Source organism: Chamaea fasciata, unplaced genomic scaffold (genome assembly GCF_029207755.1).
Source record: "Chamaea fasciata isolate MVZ Bird 193981 ecotype frontalis unplaced genomic scaffold, bChaFas1.0.hap1 SCAF_3, whole genome shotgun sequence".
NCBI lineage: Eukaryota > Metazoa > Chordata > Aves > Passeriformes > Sylviidae > Chamaea > Chamaea fasciata.
This window is the reverse complement of record NW_027094088.1, coordinates 78335410-78354435: the sequence shown is the minus strand read 5'-3', so window position 1 is coordinate 78354435 and position 19026 is coordinate 78335410. Positions and strand designations below refer to the sequence as shown.

At 43.0% G+C, this 19026-nt stretch overlaps 1 protein-coding gene across 3 annotated transcripts; it reads right to left on the bottom strand.

Moving 5' to 3' along the window:
* Window positions 1-509: 509 nt before the first annotated feature.
* Window positions 510-18810, bottom strand: CNR1 (cannabinoid receptor 1). 3 transcript variants are annotated; one of them, XM_066179575.1, is made up of 4 exons: window positions 18613-18810; window positions 11331-11423; window positions 10828-10884; window positions 510-5817 (listed from the first exon to the last, which is right to left on the bottom strand). In XM_066179575.1, the coding sequence occupies exon 4, from the start codon at window positions 5754-5756 to the stop codon at window positions 4335-4337; it is 1422 nt and encodes a 473-aa protein (XP_066035672.1). In that variant the 5' UTR covers window positions 5757-5817; window positions 10828-10884; window positions 11331-11423; window positions 18613-18810; the 3' UTR covers window positions 510-4334. The 3 variants fall into 3 exon arrangements, with proteins under 3 accessions (XP_066035672.1, XP_066035670.1, XP_066035671.1); XM_066179573.1 differs by lacking the exon at window positions 18613-18810 and adding an exon at window positions 17654-17800; XM_066179574.1 differs by lacking the exons at window positions 10828-10884; window positions 18613-18810 and adding an exon at window positions 17654-17800.
* Between the last annotated feature and the right edge of the window lie 216 nt (window positions 18811-19026).

Sequence of the window (19026 nt, the reverse complement as noted above, 5' to 3'; positions counted from 1 at the left end):
AGCACTTTAATGTGATTCATAGGCAGTGGCTCGGCTGAGCCTGCTCTCTCTGCACAGCTTCAATGAATCCCTCCTGGACCACTTCATCATTCACTCCCTACACCCATCAACTCTGTCCCCACTGGCACTGGCCAAAACTAGACTCTTTGTTTGTCTCAAATCTTTGATTACATTTACAACCCTCAATAACTAATTTAGGTCGTCACTGATGCTGGCAGAACTATTTTAATTTGTATTCCTTTCTTCTGTTATTTTGTGTTTTGCTTTTCTGAAGTACATGAGTTTGTCTTAATGTCACATCTTTGAGCTAACATGCATCTGAGGAAGGCAAAAGGAATTTATTGCATTTTGGCTAATACGGAGGAAAGGGGAAATTGCCTACATAATGAAACAGGAGATGCAGTTTTAACTGTCATTTCTCTCGTCTCCATAGTACTGGATACACAAATATATAATATATGATCTACCTCCTCCTTCAAACATATCAACGTACAATTAAAACCCACAAAGCTTGACAACCTGTTGTCAAGTTGTTTAAGCAGTTGTTTCAGAATCTGACAGACAAACTTATAAACAAAACGTAGAGCACCAGATCGTGGGATGAGGCAGCATCATCACATGGCTTCCTCAGTTATCTCAAAATTTGGAAAACAAAAGAGCAGAGGAATACTTTTTCTCCGTGAATAAATAACAGTTTAATTACATTATAGAAATAAAATATGATATGGTAGGAATACACTGGAAATCTTACAGAAATACTATTCTGCTACTGTTAAGTAAATGGTCAAAGCTACTTTTCATGACAATCTGAACAGTACTGTGTACAAACTATTATACAGGTTGCTAATGAAAAATATTGCAACAGTTGCAAGAATGTTACCAGCTCAAACAAACATCTAATGATACAATATTCTTCTAAGAGGAAGTAATAATGTTAGATTTACAGACAATAAAGAGTTATGCTCTCCACTTTGAAACACTGGAAATAAAAATCTCAGGTAATCTGATTTCTTTACCTCATATTATCACAAGTAAAAATTTTCCCTTCACTGTGAAACAGCATCCCAAGAGACCCTGTAAACAGTTTATTCAAAGGTAGTATTTGAGATGTCACAGCAACTTCAACAATTTTCCTAGTCCACAATTACAGACTTTTTAGGCCACTGCTTGTACAGATGACTTTTTTTTTTCCACTTATTTACATACATTCAGCCCAATAACAGCAAGTAGAACACACTGTCTATCTCACAATAGACACACTAAAATTTTCATTGAAAGGCCAGTGCAAGATGTGGATAGTGATTGCACAGCACTGAGGAGATTATATCATACAAATATACAATTAGACTGTCGAGAATCTAACTCTGCACACGTGTGACATAGATGGTCTTCTCGGTAGATACGCGACACTTGGAGTTGGTACATACACACGTAACTGCAACTAGCGGTGGTGGGTGGATGATGATGACAATGACGATGATGATGGTGGTGTGGGTGGTGGTGGAACACAGTATCGTTTGGCTGTGCTATCACTAAGTGAAGGTAGCCAACTGCAAATTAGGAATATCTAAAGCTGAAGTATAAGCACAGCTTATCTTGGAACGGCAGCAGATTTTTCTAATGAAAGAATAGTTCTACTTAGTGTGCAACATGTAAGGAAATTGTTGCCAACTCTTGAATAAATGGTTCTAAGTGAACCGATGCAGTTCCCAGAGCTTTAGAAAAACTCATTATGCAAATGAAGGTACTGATGATAGACGATAACATTTCACAGGATGCTATTTCTTATTATATCAGTAAGCACCAAGTTAAGTGCCAAGACAGCCCCATTGTCCCATGATTTATCATAAAATTTAGAACTTGAATGCACAACAAAATTCCACAAAGTTTGCATTTAATTCACAAGAAGACAGTTTCAAAAATGGCTCTTAGAATACCCTTAACATTTCAAACAGGCTTTTCCCCACTCCTCCAAGAGGACTGCTTTAGGATGGACTAGACCTAGACATAAGAAGGATCTCTCAGGAGGACTTGACATCCTCTGGGAATCCTCTGCAATCCACTGTTTTGGCTGACTGCAGTGGGCCCTTGGGAGCGTGGTGCCCTGTCCCATCACACAGGGAAGCTGCAGTGGAAGTGGGTGGAGGACGAAAGTACCCCTGTCTCTTCCAGCTGTTGCTCAGCACCTCACCTGATCCAATCTTACCTTTAAAACATGCCATCCCTCACCAAGCCTGAACTTGGAGCCACCTGTACCCCCACAGAGTCACTGGCTGAAAAGGGCTGGATGTTCCTTCAGGTGGCTGCTGTGGCCTGCACTAAGGCAGCCAGAGAGCTGGGGTTTTTGCCCCCTCTCTCTCCCAACCTAAGCACAAGGATGGATGGCAGGGCAGTATGGATTTGGCCCCACTCACCCTGTACCATGGAGAAAGTCACCCCTGTTGCAGCAAGTGCCAGGCAGCTAAAGGACTAAGCTGCGTTTTGGCAGAAATTTTGAAAAACCCCTCAGCCAGAAGGGTGAGGAAACGGTCGGAAAAAGCAAGGCAGCAGAGAAGAAGATCCCAGACCTTATGACTCAGAACAGAGTGACAGAATATCTATGCCCCAAAGATGCCTCAAAGACTATCTGGTAGCATGTTCCTTGTGGCAGTCCCAGGCTGCAGAAACTGTCCCACCATGGAACAGAGTCACTATTTGCCTTCAGTAACTTCTTCCTGGTAGTGTCAAACCTTGTCAGAGGTTTCAGAAGACGCACCTCATTGCAAGAGATCAGATTTGAATACTCACAGCCTTAAAACAAACTCCTGGCTTTCTCAGTCTTCAGGAACACCATCAACAGCCGCAGCATTTGTCAGTGCAGGCTCATTCCATGCTGTCTCTCATTCCTCTTTATTCTCAAGTGCAACTGAAAGGTTGCTTCCTCTAGCACATGGACACACATCTCAGTGTAGATTGAGATGTTCTTAATATGGTATTTTCACCAGTAATCATTTGGAAGAACTCAATTTTAGAAACGGAATTCGTGTGCAAAGCGTGCAGCAAGAAATACAGTTACATTTGGTCATAGTGTCCTATCTTAGCTATGCTACCATGACTCACACTGGTTAGTACACTTACACACATACACACGCACACACACACGTACACACACAGAGATATTTATTTAGATACACACTCAGAAAATAAGAAAATGTCCAAGTCTGACAATATTTCCTCCTCTTTAAGTGAAGACAAGAGTTTGATATTTCAGGCTCTGAATCTGCTTAGACCTGGGACACAGGAATGTGACACACTTCAAGTATACGTCGACTGCACAGTGATAACATCGCACATTGAGTCTGACACATGCTGTCTTCATGGTCCAATACCAGCACATGGCTTAAAACCAGATGCCCACTAAAGGGGGAAATATCCGGGACCTTTGCTTTTCAGTGTTCGTATTCACACAACGCCCAAGAGCAGGGCAGTAGTCTGTGCAACCAAAAATATCCTTCTGTATAAACGCAGTGGTATTTAAAAGTCTGAACCAGTGCATTCCTTTCTCACATTCCTCCTCTATTCCTCTGTTGCTGTTAGTCTCATATGCATGTGAAAGTAAAAGGTAGTGGGGAAATAATTTTAGTAGAAGAACACAAAGCCTCTCCTCTAAGTCCACAGAAGACCACTAAAAGTGTAAAATTTCCAAAGTATCTCATAGGAATTCTTCAAAGACAGTAAGTGTTTTCAATGGGGTTTACATATCACGTTTCACGTTATTTCCACGGAATTCTACCTTATCACTTTGTTTAATCAGACAAATATCAATAACACATAATAAAACGGCACACAATTCACAGGACACAACACATTTTACAAAACCTCTAAACTCAGCACTGCTGCTTTTGGAAAAAATCAGAAACTCCTATTACTTACAGACATGAAATACATTTCACATTGAAATGAACAGCATGATTACAAGGTGTTTTTCTCATTTGATGGTATTGGTTTAGGATGCGTTATTTTTCGATTAGGTTTCACAATTCTTCTTCACACCCCCAAAGGAATGATTGCTAATCTGGTATTTTCTCTGTGCTCTTTCAGGAAACCTTATTATTCAGTAAACACCTTCTGAGAAAAACTTGTGAAAATTTAGCTAGAATCCCTAGTTGTAAAACCTGAAGAACTGGCTGACGGTGATGCTCTTAACACAATCATCACTCAGCTTACAATGACAAACCAAAAAATATTACAAACACATTAAGCCATGGGTTTGGTTTTCTCTGTTGTTGATTTTTTAAATTTTTATTTTTTTTAAACTTAAACTTCTTTTCTCACAACACTGAAAAGTCTCTGACTTACAACGCTTCAGCAGTTGTGTCTGTGGAGACAGACATGGTAACTTTGGCAATCTTAACTGTGCTCTTAATGCAGCTCTCGGCAGCCCTGTGCACGTTCCCCGCATTGTTGGCGTGTTTGTGCTGGCAGTCAGACTCCATGCTGTTATCCAGGGGCTGTGCAGTCCCTTCACAGGTGGGGAACATGCTGCGGAAGGCGTGTCGCAAGTCCTTGCTCCTCAGAGCGTAGATGATGGGATTTACTGTTGAATTCAGCAAACAGAGCATGCTACAGAAGGCAAAGATAGTCTTGATAAGCTTGTTCATTTTCCCAAAGACATCGTACACCATGATGGCGAGGAGAGGGCCCCAGCATATGATTAAAACAACTAGGATAAGGACCAAGGTTTTGGCTAACCTGATGTCCATACGAGTTTGATCAGGCCTAGTGATCTGTACCTTACCATCCTCCGTTGACTGAATGATTATGCTTTTCTGTGTGCCTCGCTGCAACATGCGAACAGCGTGGCTGTGAGCCTTCCACAGAATGTACATGTAGGCATAGACAATGAACAACAAGAGGACGCTGGTGACCCCAATCCAGAACATCAGGTACGTCTCATCGATGAGGGGGAATATGTCCGAACAAACAGAATTGAGTTTTTTGCAGTTCCAGCCGAGCAGAGGAAGAACAGCTATTACGATGGCGATGGTCCACATCACACAAAATGCTACGACAGCCTTTGGTCGGGTAACAATCCTTTTATAAGCTAGTGGCCTGTGTATAGAGATGTACCGGTCTATTGCCGTGAGGAAAAGGCTACCTACAGAGGCGGTGAAGGAGGCTGTAACTCCACCCAGTTTGAACAAGAAGACGTTGGGGCTATCCTTCCGGTGGAAAACATGGAAATCCACAAAACTGTAGACAAAAATCACGCTGCCCAGGAGGTCGGCCACAGCCAGGCTGCCAATGAAATGGTAGGAGGGTCTACACCGGAGGCTTCGGGAGTGGAGGATGACACACAGGACGAGGAGGTTCTCTAGGACTGTGAATGTGCCCAGGGTGAGCGACAGCACAGCGATGGCCAGCTGCTGGCTGGGGTTCAGGATCATAAAACACTCCATATCCATAAAGTTCTCCCCGCACTGTATATTCTCCTCATTATCCTTAAAAGTGGACAGGGACTTGTTGTAAAACTCTGTGATGTTGACCTGCTCTGAGGGAATAATGCTCAACAGGGAATCATCTCCTCCAGTCATTTTTTCTTGAAAAGGATCACCCCTGAAGGAAGAAAGGGGGAATTTCTGGGGGTAGTACCCCAGCTTGGATGCCATGTCGCCTTTCATGTCTTCGTACTGGATGTCGTTGGAGCCCACGTAAAGGAGATCTGTTGTGATTGTTCGGAAAGTTGTATCTGCGAGGCCATCTAGAATTGACTTCATAACCCCAGTCTTGTTGGTTTCACAGATACTTGGGGAATGAAAAAATGCATCGGAGGAAATCCTATATGGGGAAAAGATCAGACTTCATTAACATAAACAGGGAGACAAACTCCATTGACAACTTAGCTGAACTGTGTCCAACAAAATCAACCCCTCCCTGGTATTCAGTGCAGGTCTAGCTTTGCCACTGTGGGGAAATCAGGGTAGGTTGAGAAAGAAATCACCTGGATTTCACTAAAACTGAATTATGCTAAGAAGTGACGTGAAAAACAGAGGCACAGGGAATTGTGTTTCACAGGAAAGTAATTTTCATTTCTCATCAAAACCTTCTCAGCTGCTCCACCAGAAAGATATTTTTCTCAGCTTCTGATCACAAAGTACCTGCAGACCAATATTCCTTGGGCTTGCTTCATTTAGATAATACCAAGTGCTGCTGCAGGAGCAGCACTAAACTGAGTCACCACCTTCATTGTTTTTCTTTCAAAAGGCACTGAGGGCTTTAAAAAAATTGACAACAGAGAAGCAATAGGGACAGTGCCATGAACACCAAATTTCACAGTTCACCCAGTATGCTTGTATATTTTTATTATCTTGCTAGATGAATCTGAGGTCTATTAACATCCTGAATTTGATACTGCAAATTTATTAGCAAGGTATTTGATCAATAAATAGATAGCTTCATTACACTCATATACAGAGACTGTTCTATTCCTTTCTTCTGCTAAGCAAACTAAGGTACTGGAATATTTGAGCAATATGAGGGAGGTGGGTTACCCAGCTGTTACCCAGCTCGGTCCACAGTTTCAGGAAAGGTGACCAGCCCTGTTAAGTCAGTGAGAGAATCAGTGATCTGCTCTGTACACACCAGAAGCCACAGTCAGAGCAGTTCAAGTTTGCCCAGATAAACATGGCACCAAGTCTAAGCAGTGCCCAAAATTCTAGGCAAAAGGGACCAGGAGCCACTGCTTCTGTGAGAAGCACTGTAATGTAAGTAATTCATACCCCTGGGGACACCCTCAAAAACATTCTGTCCCCTCCAGAATTGGGGGGACTCAGCAGAAGGTCCCCACGTAGCTAGCGGTCTCTGAGATCTGTCAAGTACAGCCTTTGCTCATGGATGGTGACTAGTTGTGGGGAACAACTCCTGGTCCGGGTTCCCTTGGGAGAGCAGCCCCCACAGCACCTAAACATGCACCAACATGTAAGATAAGTCTTACAGCTCTTGTTATGCTGTACTCCTTTATATTACTTTGCTAATAGAAAATGCCTTGAATATGGATTGAACATCTGCTTTAGGGCCCCCATTCCACCACCTCAATGGATGAGAGTGGTCTGAATACAAATAAGAGCCAGAATCACTCCTTTTGTGTGCTACAAATATTCTGCATCTGCTATGGGACATCTTGATGATTTATCAGCAACAGGAGCAAACCAAGTTTCTTCTTGCCTTTAGTATGGAGGAAATCGTTGCACTCAAGAAATCCTAGATGTCTAGAAGAAGCCAATATAGGCTTGTAACTGACTTAACTTGTTCACTTCACACAGCTGACAATAAATGGTCAGAAAGGCTACAAGAGTTTATCTGCCAAAATCAGAGTACTGATCACCTCAGCTCTTAAAGAGAAGACATGCACAGTAGGTACCACTGTTCTCTTTTCCCATGAAAACTATAGGAAAGAAGAAAAGAATGCCTCTCTGTAACAATAGCAGTACTTAAAAATATGTGAAATCATGAGTATTTCCAAAGAAGTAGAGATCACTTGGCTGATGATATATTTATTCTGCCTTTATAGCATATGAACATTCAAGACTTTTTCCATAGTTCTTTAAAGTTTTGCCTTTTATTAAGCAGGCCTGGACATTGAGTATTAAAGGGAATATGAACTTAGACCTCCAGAACACACTGCAACTCCAATGCTGCAAAAAAGTATGGGTACAAACAACCCTTACTGGGAGAGTCGCAACACACAAAATATACAGGCTGAGTCAGCTTTTGCAGACACAGTTTGCTCAGCAAATAACAATTATTAGACAGACAGACAGTATTAAGGAATTTAATTTTGAGGGTGTGAGCAGTGAGGGAGGGAAATGTCACTGAAGCATACATTAAAAATGAACAGCAATCATCTAATACGGAAGGTACTTTTCTGGTTTATACCTGTTCCTAGAGAATTTGCAGATGTTACATGCTGCAGTGACGACTCTGCTGACAAAGCTGCTTTGAGTGAAGTGTGACAACTTTAGGCTTGGCATTGTATGTCATTTTAAAACCAGAAGTGAAGAATGTGTTATTAATTTGAAAACTACCCAAAAATATTAAATAAAAAAGTAGTTCTATAAATATGTAAAGATTTCTGTGGTATCCTTTGCTATTCAAGCTTATTTTTGACAGAAGGAAGAGAACCACTTTAATGAGTAAAGCCACAGCCCCATGTAGAGAAGATTATGTCTGAGGAAAGCTTCATAAATTGTATTCAACTGAGCACTTCTGTTAGACAGACAAACAAATTGTTATGAGGTAGCTGGTCTCTGCTGGAGTCATGTCAAGTACATACTTCCTCAGAATTAGGTGCCATGCAACCCCTACCTTTATCTGAAATACAAATGAAAGAACATGAGTTCTTGTGTGCTTTTTTGAAGGTGGAAGTGAGTTATGTGACAATATCACTATGCATGCATATGCTATGCTAACAACACGGTTAATGGGATCAGGAGAGCCAAGTCATACTTTGAATGTCAATGATTTTTTTTTTCCTCTCTGTATTTTTACACTCAGATTATTACAGTAATTTTTACCTTATTGTCTCTGCAAAGAGCGTTTTCTTTGAGAGTACTTGGGAGTTCATTAGTAGTGTAGTTTAGGCTTTGGGGGATGCTGCTAACATTAATTTTGGTTTTGTTTGCTGCTGGGAATATCCTAATTGGAAATTTCTAGCAGTATGTGAGCATGCACCTATTCAAGCTACAGTTGATTTTTATTAAAATTGCAGTAAAACAACCATTTGCCTGATCTGGAATTACACTTTACAGGAAATTCATTTATTTTAATTTAGATACTAGCTTATCCCAATATAAGCTCACTACTAAATGCACTGAAGAGATCAGCAAGGTTTTCCACAGCTGTCTGGTGAAAACAGGACTGGACCTTTGGCACTGCAGATATTGGGTCACAGGGGCTGCATGATTTGACATAGAAAGAAAAGACAGTGGCAGAAGCAATGGTCTTGTTCTTTTCATATGGTCAGGTGCACATGCCAGTGCCACACACATTTTGGCTCTGAGCATTTCTGTCCAAACCTGTAGTGCTGAGCAGGCAGTGCCCATGAAAACAGACACCCCACGCCATGCAGCTACACTGCTCTTTGCAGCTGCCTTCCACACAATTCAAACCTATCCCACCCAAGAACCACGATCATCTCCACTTGAAATACTCCAGGAGCCCCTCTGGCTTCTCAGAGCTTCTGTAGAGAAGTGTCCCCCACACATGTTCATCCTTTCTCCATGGGATTGGAGTGACAGCTGTGTGCTGCAGAAAGCTCCCCTCATGGGCAGAGTGGCAGTAAGGGAGAGCCACCCTACTCTGCCAAGAACTCTTCTGCTCTGCCAGAATCCACTCTTCCAACTTCTTTGAGTTTTCAAAGCTCTCAGCTTCATTCCTCCCATAAGTGAGCTCTACTACCTCACTCATTTTAGAAGAGCTCTTAAAGGACTGAAACATTGATTAAATATGAAGGAGCGGCTGAACCAACACTGACACTCAAAAATTTTGATGTATTTCCACAATTGCATGCAGCAATTCACAGCAACTACTGAATTATGATTGCAGATAAGAATTAAACAACACAGAAAAGCTTCGGGATCTTTTATCTTGAAGACCAGACCAGAAAAGTCATAGCTGAGCACCATTTTAGACCTTTCTCCCATCATCCAGCAGCTGTTGATGGGCACTGCCAGATCAGCTGTGCGAAGTGACTGCCACTAGATGGAGTGGCTTTGACAAACTCCCGGCTTGAAGGCTCAGCTGTCTGCAGCTACATGCCTTCAACTTCCGTAGGCCCTTTTTCCCTGCCTACTTTACCGGGGATCAAACACACAAGGTGTTAAACATCACCTGAAGGTTGAAGACACAACTTTGTAAGGCTCTGCCTTTCAAAGTGGAAGAATAAGTAAAGAGTCGAGGGGACAAGCCTTATTAGTGCCCTCCACTGTGTGGTTGCATATAGCCCTAAAAGATGCTTGGATATCAGAATATAAATACAGTTAAAATAAGAAATATATAGTACATAAGAGGCTGGCAACTCATCATCAAGGACAACCGGGAGAATTCTACCTCCGCCAAACTTCTTGTTGGTCCACAAGACCAGTTTACTTCGGGAACAAGAACGTGACTTCATTAAAATGCTATTACGTATCTTCTCGTGCTGTTCTGGGGTAGGAGAGCTGGAAAGTTTTTATCATTGTGTACAAAAAGAGCTGAATTTGTTACAATTTTCAAACCAGGATGATTGATAATGCAATTTTAATACCCTGAATAGAAAGAGTGAGTATTTATGCTGTTCCTCAGAAAGCAATTATGAGCAATACAATGATGATACTGATAGCGGCAAAAATGTTGACATTGCAAGAAAAGGAATCATAACAAGAAAGGGAAATCTACAATTAAACCTCTTTGGCTTCCATTTTAGAAAATATTTTGATCTCCATGTCTATACGTTTCTTCTGTGATAATCATAGTTAATTAAGAACAGGCTAAAGGACAAGTAGGAAGAATTCAAACAATTTCTGAATGCATAAAAATATATAAATGCACTCTCCTTGTTTATACCTTATAAGGGTCTAAGTCATTCAGAGAAGGGCATTATACTCTGATAAGTTTACATAGTGCCCAATAAACTGCAACTCCTCCCAGACTGGGTCCACAAAGTACTAGCACAGAAGAAACAGCAGTAATTTACACTCGTATGCAGTCAGCAGTAAAACTGTGAGAGAAATGAGATCCACCATGGTAACTGTTGGCCTCTAGGAATTAGAACTGTCCTATAAAATGAAAAATTTTATGGCTAATAATTACCTTATCCCATATGGTGATGGACAATAGAGCTTCGAGGACAGAACAAGGTTTCCAAGCCTTAGAGAAAGAAATGTGCAGACTGAGAAATGGCACTCTCAGACTCAGTAACACCAAGTAAGCAAAAAACACATGTTGAGAAGAATGCGAAGGCAATGTTAATCCTATCCTATTTACTGGTTTACTACTCCATCTCCAAAACTGTGCTACTCCTAGGCTAAAAATGGCAAATATGCTGTCACTCCTAATTCAGGAAAACTTGCATTCATTTTAGTCAGAATTTTCTCTGTGTGAGGGACTGGGAAGGAGCACAGACGCTAGGAAAGGAACAAATAAGGGATGTTATCTTCTAGATACAGCAAGGCACTATCAGCTGTGGGGTAAACTAGGGCAAGCAAGTAATGAACCCAATTTTGTTCTTATGTAACATGATCATATCTTTGGCAAGTTGAACTGTAATTAGCAAGAAGGCACAGCTACATGGTTATTTGTGTTAATTAACATACCGTTTGCACACTAGCAGGATAAGGGCTGGACTGTTCCAGTTTGTGGGCAAATGGCTCCTATGTGACACCCCCCAGCATCCAGCAGCTGACAACCTGAACAAAAAACAAAACAAGGGGGAAAACAGGGTGTTAATCAGTGATGGATAATATTTTTAAAAGGAATAGTATTATTTCTCCCTCCAAAGTTGGCAAGACGTGTGTACCAGTTTCAGCATAGGTGATTTGCAGGTACAGAGAAAAGAAGGCTGCACCTTATGTCCCAAACAGCCAGAGCATATACATGTGTATAAGATCACAGAAGTTCAAAAGCAAGGCTGAAGTCCTGCTCCTTTTGGCGCGGGGGAATGATCAAAACTTTGCTCTCTGTGAGCCAGGTAAGCATGCTGGCAACCACTACATCCTGCTGCCCATCTCTAAACTGCTCAAGTTGTTCCATGTTGGATTGAGAGCTAAACTTCTGGAAATAAATGCACCCAAGATGCATGGTGCATGCCTGATGAGGGGCTTAGCTTGAAGCCCTTTCTCTGAAGTAAGCAAACCAAAGATGCACCTCCTGCATCCCACACAGATGCAGAGGAGGAAGAGTGGGAGCAGCTGCCCTGTCTGCCTGTGAAAAATCACTGAAACTCCTGAGGTCACCCCAAACTCCTCAGCTTGTAAAATAGAACCCCTTATACACACATTTCCCACCAAGTTGTAGGCGAGATGAACTACTGAAGTCACAAACCAGCAAGGGGACCGTCAGGGTCACATTAACAGAGAACCACGGCTACCTGCTCTGTCCAGCTTTTGGGAGAAGGGACGGAAGGCAGAGGTGGCTATTGTAAAACCGTAGGATTTAAAGATCTTTCACAGTTTATTTCATGCTATCTTAATTTCATTTAAAGATAGAATTTTAGAAGAGGATGAGGAGTCCTGCTGAAGTATGAAAGACCCAGATGAAAGGAAACAGTAAAGCAGTCATGACCTGGCTGCTTGCTTAAAATCAGCTCCAGTTTAGGGACTGGTTTCCCAATAAAAGACCTTCTATTCTTTTCCAATAAAGCAGAATGACCAGATAATATGAAAAGTTTGATACAATGCCATGGCACTTTACATTTTAAAGAAAATGGAAGAGAACTCATTAACCTTGTTAATTTTGAACTCTCAAACTTTTTCACGAAAGTGTTCATCTTGGATTTTAAAATTCTAACAGAAATCCTGTCATTTCCAGCCTCTTCTCTAGCCATTCTCTAAAGCCAAAAGGTGCAGGCACTTATTGCTGAGCAGAATTGACATAAATGGTGAATGGGTACAGAGAAGCCCAGCCAGGTGCAAAAAAGATAGGGGCCAAACACTCAGTCTCCTGGAAGTACCTAGGAGAAATGGCAGCTTAGTACACAACGTGTAGCTTAAGGGAGAGAAGTCATTTGAAACAACAGAGCAGGACATAAAAGACCAGGTTCCATTGAATGCTAAAGGCTAAAGGTCTCCAGAAGAATGTAAGGTCTAGAGGATCAAACTGGAGTAAAAGCACATTTATTAGGAAGGAAAGAGAGAAAGAGGGAGAGAACCACTCCTAGAAAATAGTTTCCATGCAATGGCCAGAGCAGAACACATAAGGTCACAAATTTCTTGCAGCAGAAAATATTAGTGAACTTTATTAAAAGGGTAAGGTTTAGAGACAGGAAGATAGCAAAAGCATCAAGCTCCAGGGAGAATTCTCATAAACCGCACAGTGTATGTCTGCCGTCTCATCCCCCTGCAACAAATTGGCTGTAACAAGTTTTAATTAAAGAAATCATGAGATAGCAAGGAGATGCTGAGAGCAACGGTAATGTGGGTTAAGTTATCAGTGTGGTAAGGATTGGTAGGAGAGAGGGAAGATAACGACTACCCTCATACTGGGAAAAAGACATCTCCAGGCGAGACAGGAGCAAAGTGGAGAAAGGTAAGAAAGGAAGACCCAAGTGGAGGTGTCTCAGTGAGGCACGGATTCAGATTTTAGAGAAAGAGAAGAATTGCCTTTGTGATAGGCTGGAGGAAAGCAGATCAGGTGAAGGAGAAAATTCACGAGAGAAAACCTCCCTCCTCTTCTGAGCTGTGCGAACTTCAGAGACACCTCCATAAGCTGAAAGATAAAGCTAGTGGGATTTTTCAGATCTCACCTTAAAGAAAGAACAGATCGCTCTGCAGGCAATGACTTGCTCTTTTGAAAGTCCATTTCTGATCTGTATTCAAATGACAAAGGAAGATGCAAAGGGCTCTGAGATGCCATCCTTGGTGTAAGGTCAGAGAAAAGGACAGCACTGTGTGCACCGACAGTTGGGACCAGGCTGGGGACACTCAGGAGAGGTTAGCTGAGCAAATTTGGCCAGGGACATTAAAAAAAAATCAAACTGCTTAAGGAAAATGACATACAGGATACGGACTTCAAAGGTGCAAAGGAAGAGTGAGCTCAGATGGAGCCATTGAGTGACCCATACGGTGGATAAACAGAACAAAAGTGAAAAAGAGGTTCACAGGCAATGACAAAAAGTTAGTGCACAGAAGGTCAGCAACACATTGCAAAGCAACATCCCTTCTACCTCAGTCTTCAAGAGTCTGCTTCTCCTGCAGACTGTTTTTAGGCCGTCAAAGTATTGGCAATGCTCAGAACCCAAGATAAAAAGGCTTTTGGCAACTGCGATATCCCATGCCACCAGCATTAGCAAAGGACAAAACCACGCACTATCAATTAAAAAATGAAAAACATTCTTTCATTTCTGGAGCTGTCTGGCCTTTCCTAAGATTTAAATACGCTCAGATAATTGTCCTCATAGTTACATTCACAATATAATGATATTCAAATATACTGCCTTCACACACACAAATAACTTGAGAAATTATTTGCCAGCATATTAAGCTACTACACCAGATTGCTTGGCAATGGTGTATGTCTTTGAAATATGCAGATGCCTTTCTTTTTTTAAAAAAAGGAGAGAGGGAGGGAAGAGGAGAAGTGAGAAAGAATTACAGTAGAATTTGATATCCAAGTAGCAGAACAACAAATTGTGGAGAGACTCCAACCAATATTACATCAGACTTGGAAAAATAGCTAAAATATACTGAGGGATGAGTTATGACTTTATATATATATAGGTATACTTCTATGCATAAACTTACAAATATACATAAACAAAAAACCACATGCCTAGAGGAAGAACTGAAGTCCCACAAACCCTGCAGTTTGTCATGCATAAACTCAAATTTCAAGTGCTAGAGTACATGCAGACAAGCTACGAGTGTAGGTACAAAAAATATAGGCAAGATGATTGCTGAACATCCTTTTGAATTCCCTTATACACAGCCGTTTTGGCTAAAAGCAAGAATCTAAAACTAGTATATCTATCACTGAGATCCTGTAAAAGTTATTTTGCATGCATCTATACGTATGTCACCTAATAACCCAGGCATGTACCTAGTCTGGACTACAGTGCTGCAAGCCTTAAAAGAGAGGTACAACTGGCTACAACTATGTTTCACATACTCAGCAGAACACGAAGGTGGAAGACCCCAAGATCCTAAACACAAACTTTGAAATGCTTCCTAAAATGCAGAAAGATGGAAAGTACTCCAGTGAGGGCTGAACGGGAATTGACAGTACAGACCTGGTCTTGCTCAGTACTTTGTAGTGAGTAAACACACCTTTCTTAAGAATATATAATTGCCAAAGAGGAGGTTAACACAGGATGAGGTACTATTTGATGCCATCTAGCCTCAATCTATATAAACAACACAACATCCAAATTGTATAAAACATCCACTTTCACCAACAGTCCAGCCAAGGTGTAAGAAGTGAACATCATACTAACATGCATTGCAATGATATATCTTTTTTGCCTGTAATTTGGATGTGGCCGGTTTCACCAAGAAAGGATGAAGAGAGGCAGAACTGAGCTTGGGGTGTGCATCACCATAATGCCCCTGCATGAGGCACAAGTGGCAGAACATAATGTGCTCCGACCTTCTGTTGCAAACCCAATCATTTTTCATGGGCAACAATGGCACCTTCGGGAGAAAGGGGAAAAAAAAAAAGTTCTTTCTAACGAGAAATTGATTTATAAGTCATTATAGCCGTTTAAAAAGGACAGATCATAGCTGGTTTCAGCAATCATTAACAAAGCCACACACTTTCAAAGGGTGTGAGTTTTGGGGAGGAATCCTTATCCCACCAACAGCGATGGGATATGCATTTCCAGCAGCAGTACAGCGTCAGTCTAGAAAAGGAGACATACAGAGCCGTACTGAGAAGACAGGTTGTCAGATTTTTAACTTTGCATTAATAACAAATGCTCTTGCTGCCTATTCTGGCACATTTGCAAGCTTGCTTTTAGGTACAAGGGACTTGCATGCATTTCCACTGTAGATAAGAAAACAAGAGCAGCCTTGTTATGATTAAAAGGGTCTATTTCCCTCTGCCTTCTGTCTTGTGTGTCCATCTGCATAGCTGCTTTGAACTTGGCCAAATCCCAGTGCTAGAGTTGCCCACAGTACGAATTTTAAATCATCAGCAGACTGTGAATTTGCTGCTAGAGCAAAGAAAAATCTCAAAATTCTCACCTAAATGGTCGATGAGTGGTTTTATAGGACATTCATCATGTTACATAGCCTAAACTATTTGGGAAATTGCAGGAAAAAATCATTTACTGTTTCATGAGGACTGTCAGATAAAGACAAAATAGACATCTGGAAAGAAATTAAGAGTAATCACCATTGAGAAAAATGAATTCTGCAGGTGCCTAGGTAGGTAACTATATGACTAGAGAGGTCACAAAGTTTGCATTCGAGAAGTTACAGCAATTTCTCTTCACACCATGCAGAATTAGATAAACTAGGTGAGCAGAAGACAGCGGATGAGACCTGCAGAATCAAGAATGGCAACACATTCATAAAAACCTTGGGGAATACTAAGTTAATATGAGTTTGGATTCTTAGTCTCCTCAATCCAGTAGAAAAGAAAACCATGCCATCTCTCCCTCTCTAGTGTGTAGCATTTTCAGCACCAAAATTCCCAGTGGGATGACAGTCTGCAAGCATTTTGAGATGGCCACATTAAAGGCTGAAAGTCAAAAATGGCTTCAAAAAGAAAAGAAAGAAAAAAAGTTATTTCTTTCTAAACCTCCGCTGCCCAATCAAAAACTTGTAATAGGGGAAGTTAAAGAAAGGCTTGCATTGGCTAAGACCTGTCAGTCCTTCAATAGAGCATGAAAGCCCCTAACGTGGTCCTTTATGCAACTGAGCTCACATCATCCATCAAAGCACAACAGCCAGGATCAAAGGCATCCACCGGCTCGTCCTCACAATACTATAACCTGCTTCCACCTTCACCTTGAGTTTTATAGGAATTTTGATTCCATTCCTGTGAGTTTAGGTATCACAGAATGGTCAGCGAGCTAATTCTCAGCAAAAAAGTCAATTTCTTTACCTAGCCAACTTTTTTTTTCCCTTCTGGCAATAGGTGCCTTCTAGCTCAGTCAAACAATTATTGTTTTTATGAATTCTGCTTTAAAATGGTTTTATTCAAATGTTTCTGCCTCTTATTCCAAAGACCAACAGATAATAAAGCAAAGCTGTTACTCGTTGCCACAAAACTAATTTTAACCTCAAGCAAATCAGGAATTACACATTCATCTTCTGAACTGTTTAAAGATGTTACGTTCAACGTTCATTTCTTTTATGACTGATTTAATAAACTCTGCCTGCATAATAAATATTCCTACTATAGTCACTGGGCTTTTTCCTCTTCCTGAGAAGGAAAAACCCATGCTGATCGTTGATACGAGCTGCAATACAAAAATAATTAAGCACAGCCAAGTAATTTTTGCAATGCTCTACATTTTGTTATTAAACATCATATTCAGTATCGCTCTGATTCTTCGCCTTAACAGCAATGCCACCCCCAGCAGAGAATGCCATATTCCTTTAAGAAAGGGTGAACAATAACAATAAAAACAACGTGATACATCTAAGAAAAAAGAAAAAAAAATTACTACACCTTTAGCAGGGTAAAAAAGGCTACACTGTTTTGTTTGGGTTGTTTTGGGGTTTTTTTAACCCTAGTAGATACTCAAGGAGAATTTTGCTATCTGGCTCTATGATATATATGTCCCTTTATCTTCTGAAATAAAAAAAGCATGTGCCAAAACTGCTAATGTTATCATTTGCTGCCATACAGAAAATAACAGTGATGACAATTTTAGAGAAAGAAGGAAAACTATGGACTTCATCTTCTGACACCATTTTACTTAATCAAACTGCAATCACAGTAATGAGCTCTCTCCTACCAAAGGCTTGGTACATACCTCATCCAGGGGTGTTCTCAATGGAGGTTTGCAGACGTCTTTGAGACAAAAAGATGCCAAATAAGCCCATCTGGTTACTCAAAATTATTTCTCAACAGATGAAGATTTCACATGACAAACGCTGCGTGAAGTTGAAAAGGCTCACTCTTTTTCAGCTCTTTCCCCCCCCAGACTTCCAAATCTCAGACAAAAACAAACCACCAACCGACCAATCAACCAGCCCTACCGGGATATTCTGAGGATGCTGGACGACTAAGTGACATTTTTTAACGGAACATCATCGCGCATAAAATTGCGAACCGCCTTTTATTTCGGTTACAGCCTCAAAGACAGAGTTTTGTGAGGAAAAGTGGACAGGAAAGCCGGGCTGAATACCACCCGCTGTAAATCACCAGAGGGTCAGGACGAGAGGAAAAACCTCCGATGTCAGATAAGGTCCTGTGGGAGCCCGGGAGGCTACCGGCTCCGCGCACAGAAGAATAGACGCGTGTAAACCATAACGCCACCAGCCGCCCGCACCCCCGCCCGCTGCCGGGCTCCCCTCGGCTCCCGGGTCCCCCCTCCTCCGGCCGGGCTCGCGAAGCCAAACTGCGCTTCCCGGACCGCCGGCTTTTCCCGGGTGGCCGCCGGGCTACCTCCAACTCGCCCCAGCCGCCCGAGGCGGCGGCGCGGGGCCGTGGCCGGGGCAGAGGCGAGACCAGCGCGGTCCTCGGCCCCCGCCCGGCGTGGGTCGCGATCGCCGCGGGATGCAGCGGCGGATCACGGGGAGGGATGCTCCGTAGGCAGCCGCCTCCCCTCCGCCCGTTCCGCCGTCGGGGCAGGCGGTGTCATTTCCCGAAAACCTCCCTCCCACCCACGCCGCCAACAAACTTTGAGGGGGACGACGGGTCCCTGGCCCCCGACCGGGGGTGCACCCGCCGCCCTCCCGTGCCCCTCCCGCCGCCCCGCGCCGTCCTTACCCTCCGCACGGCACCGGCCGCGTTCCCCGCCTGCTCCGGCCGCGCCGACCCCCGGCAGGGAGCGGGAGCGCCGCCCCACCCGGGCACCCCAGCACTGGGGAGCGCCGAGGAGGCGGTGCCGGTGAGGGGAAGGAGGAGGTGGGAGACTTCTCCCCCCGGCTACCTCCCCTTCTTCGCTTCCCTCCCCTCGGCGCCTCCTCTCCGACCACCGCCGCCCTCGCCCGGCTCAGGCGGCGCGCCGGGCTCCGCCGCCCTGCCGCCGCCGCCGCTCCATGTGCCGCCCGCCCGCCCCCTCCTCCGCCGCCTCCGCCCGCCGCCGCCTCGGCGCGGGGAGGCAGCGCGGGAGACGCCGGGCGCCCGCCGTGGCTCCGGCACACGCCGCCGCTGCGTCCCCCCCGCCTTCCGCCCCGCTCC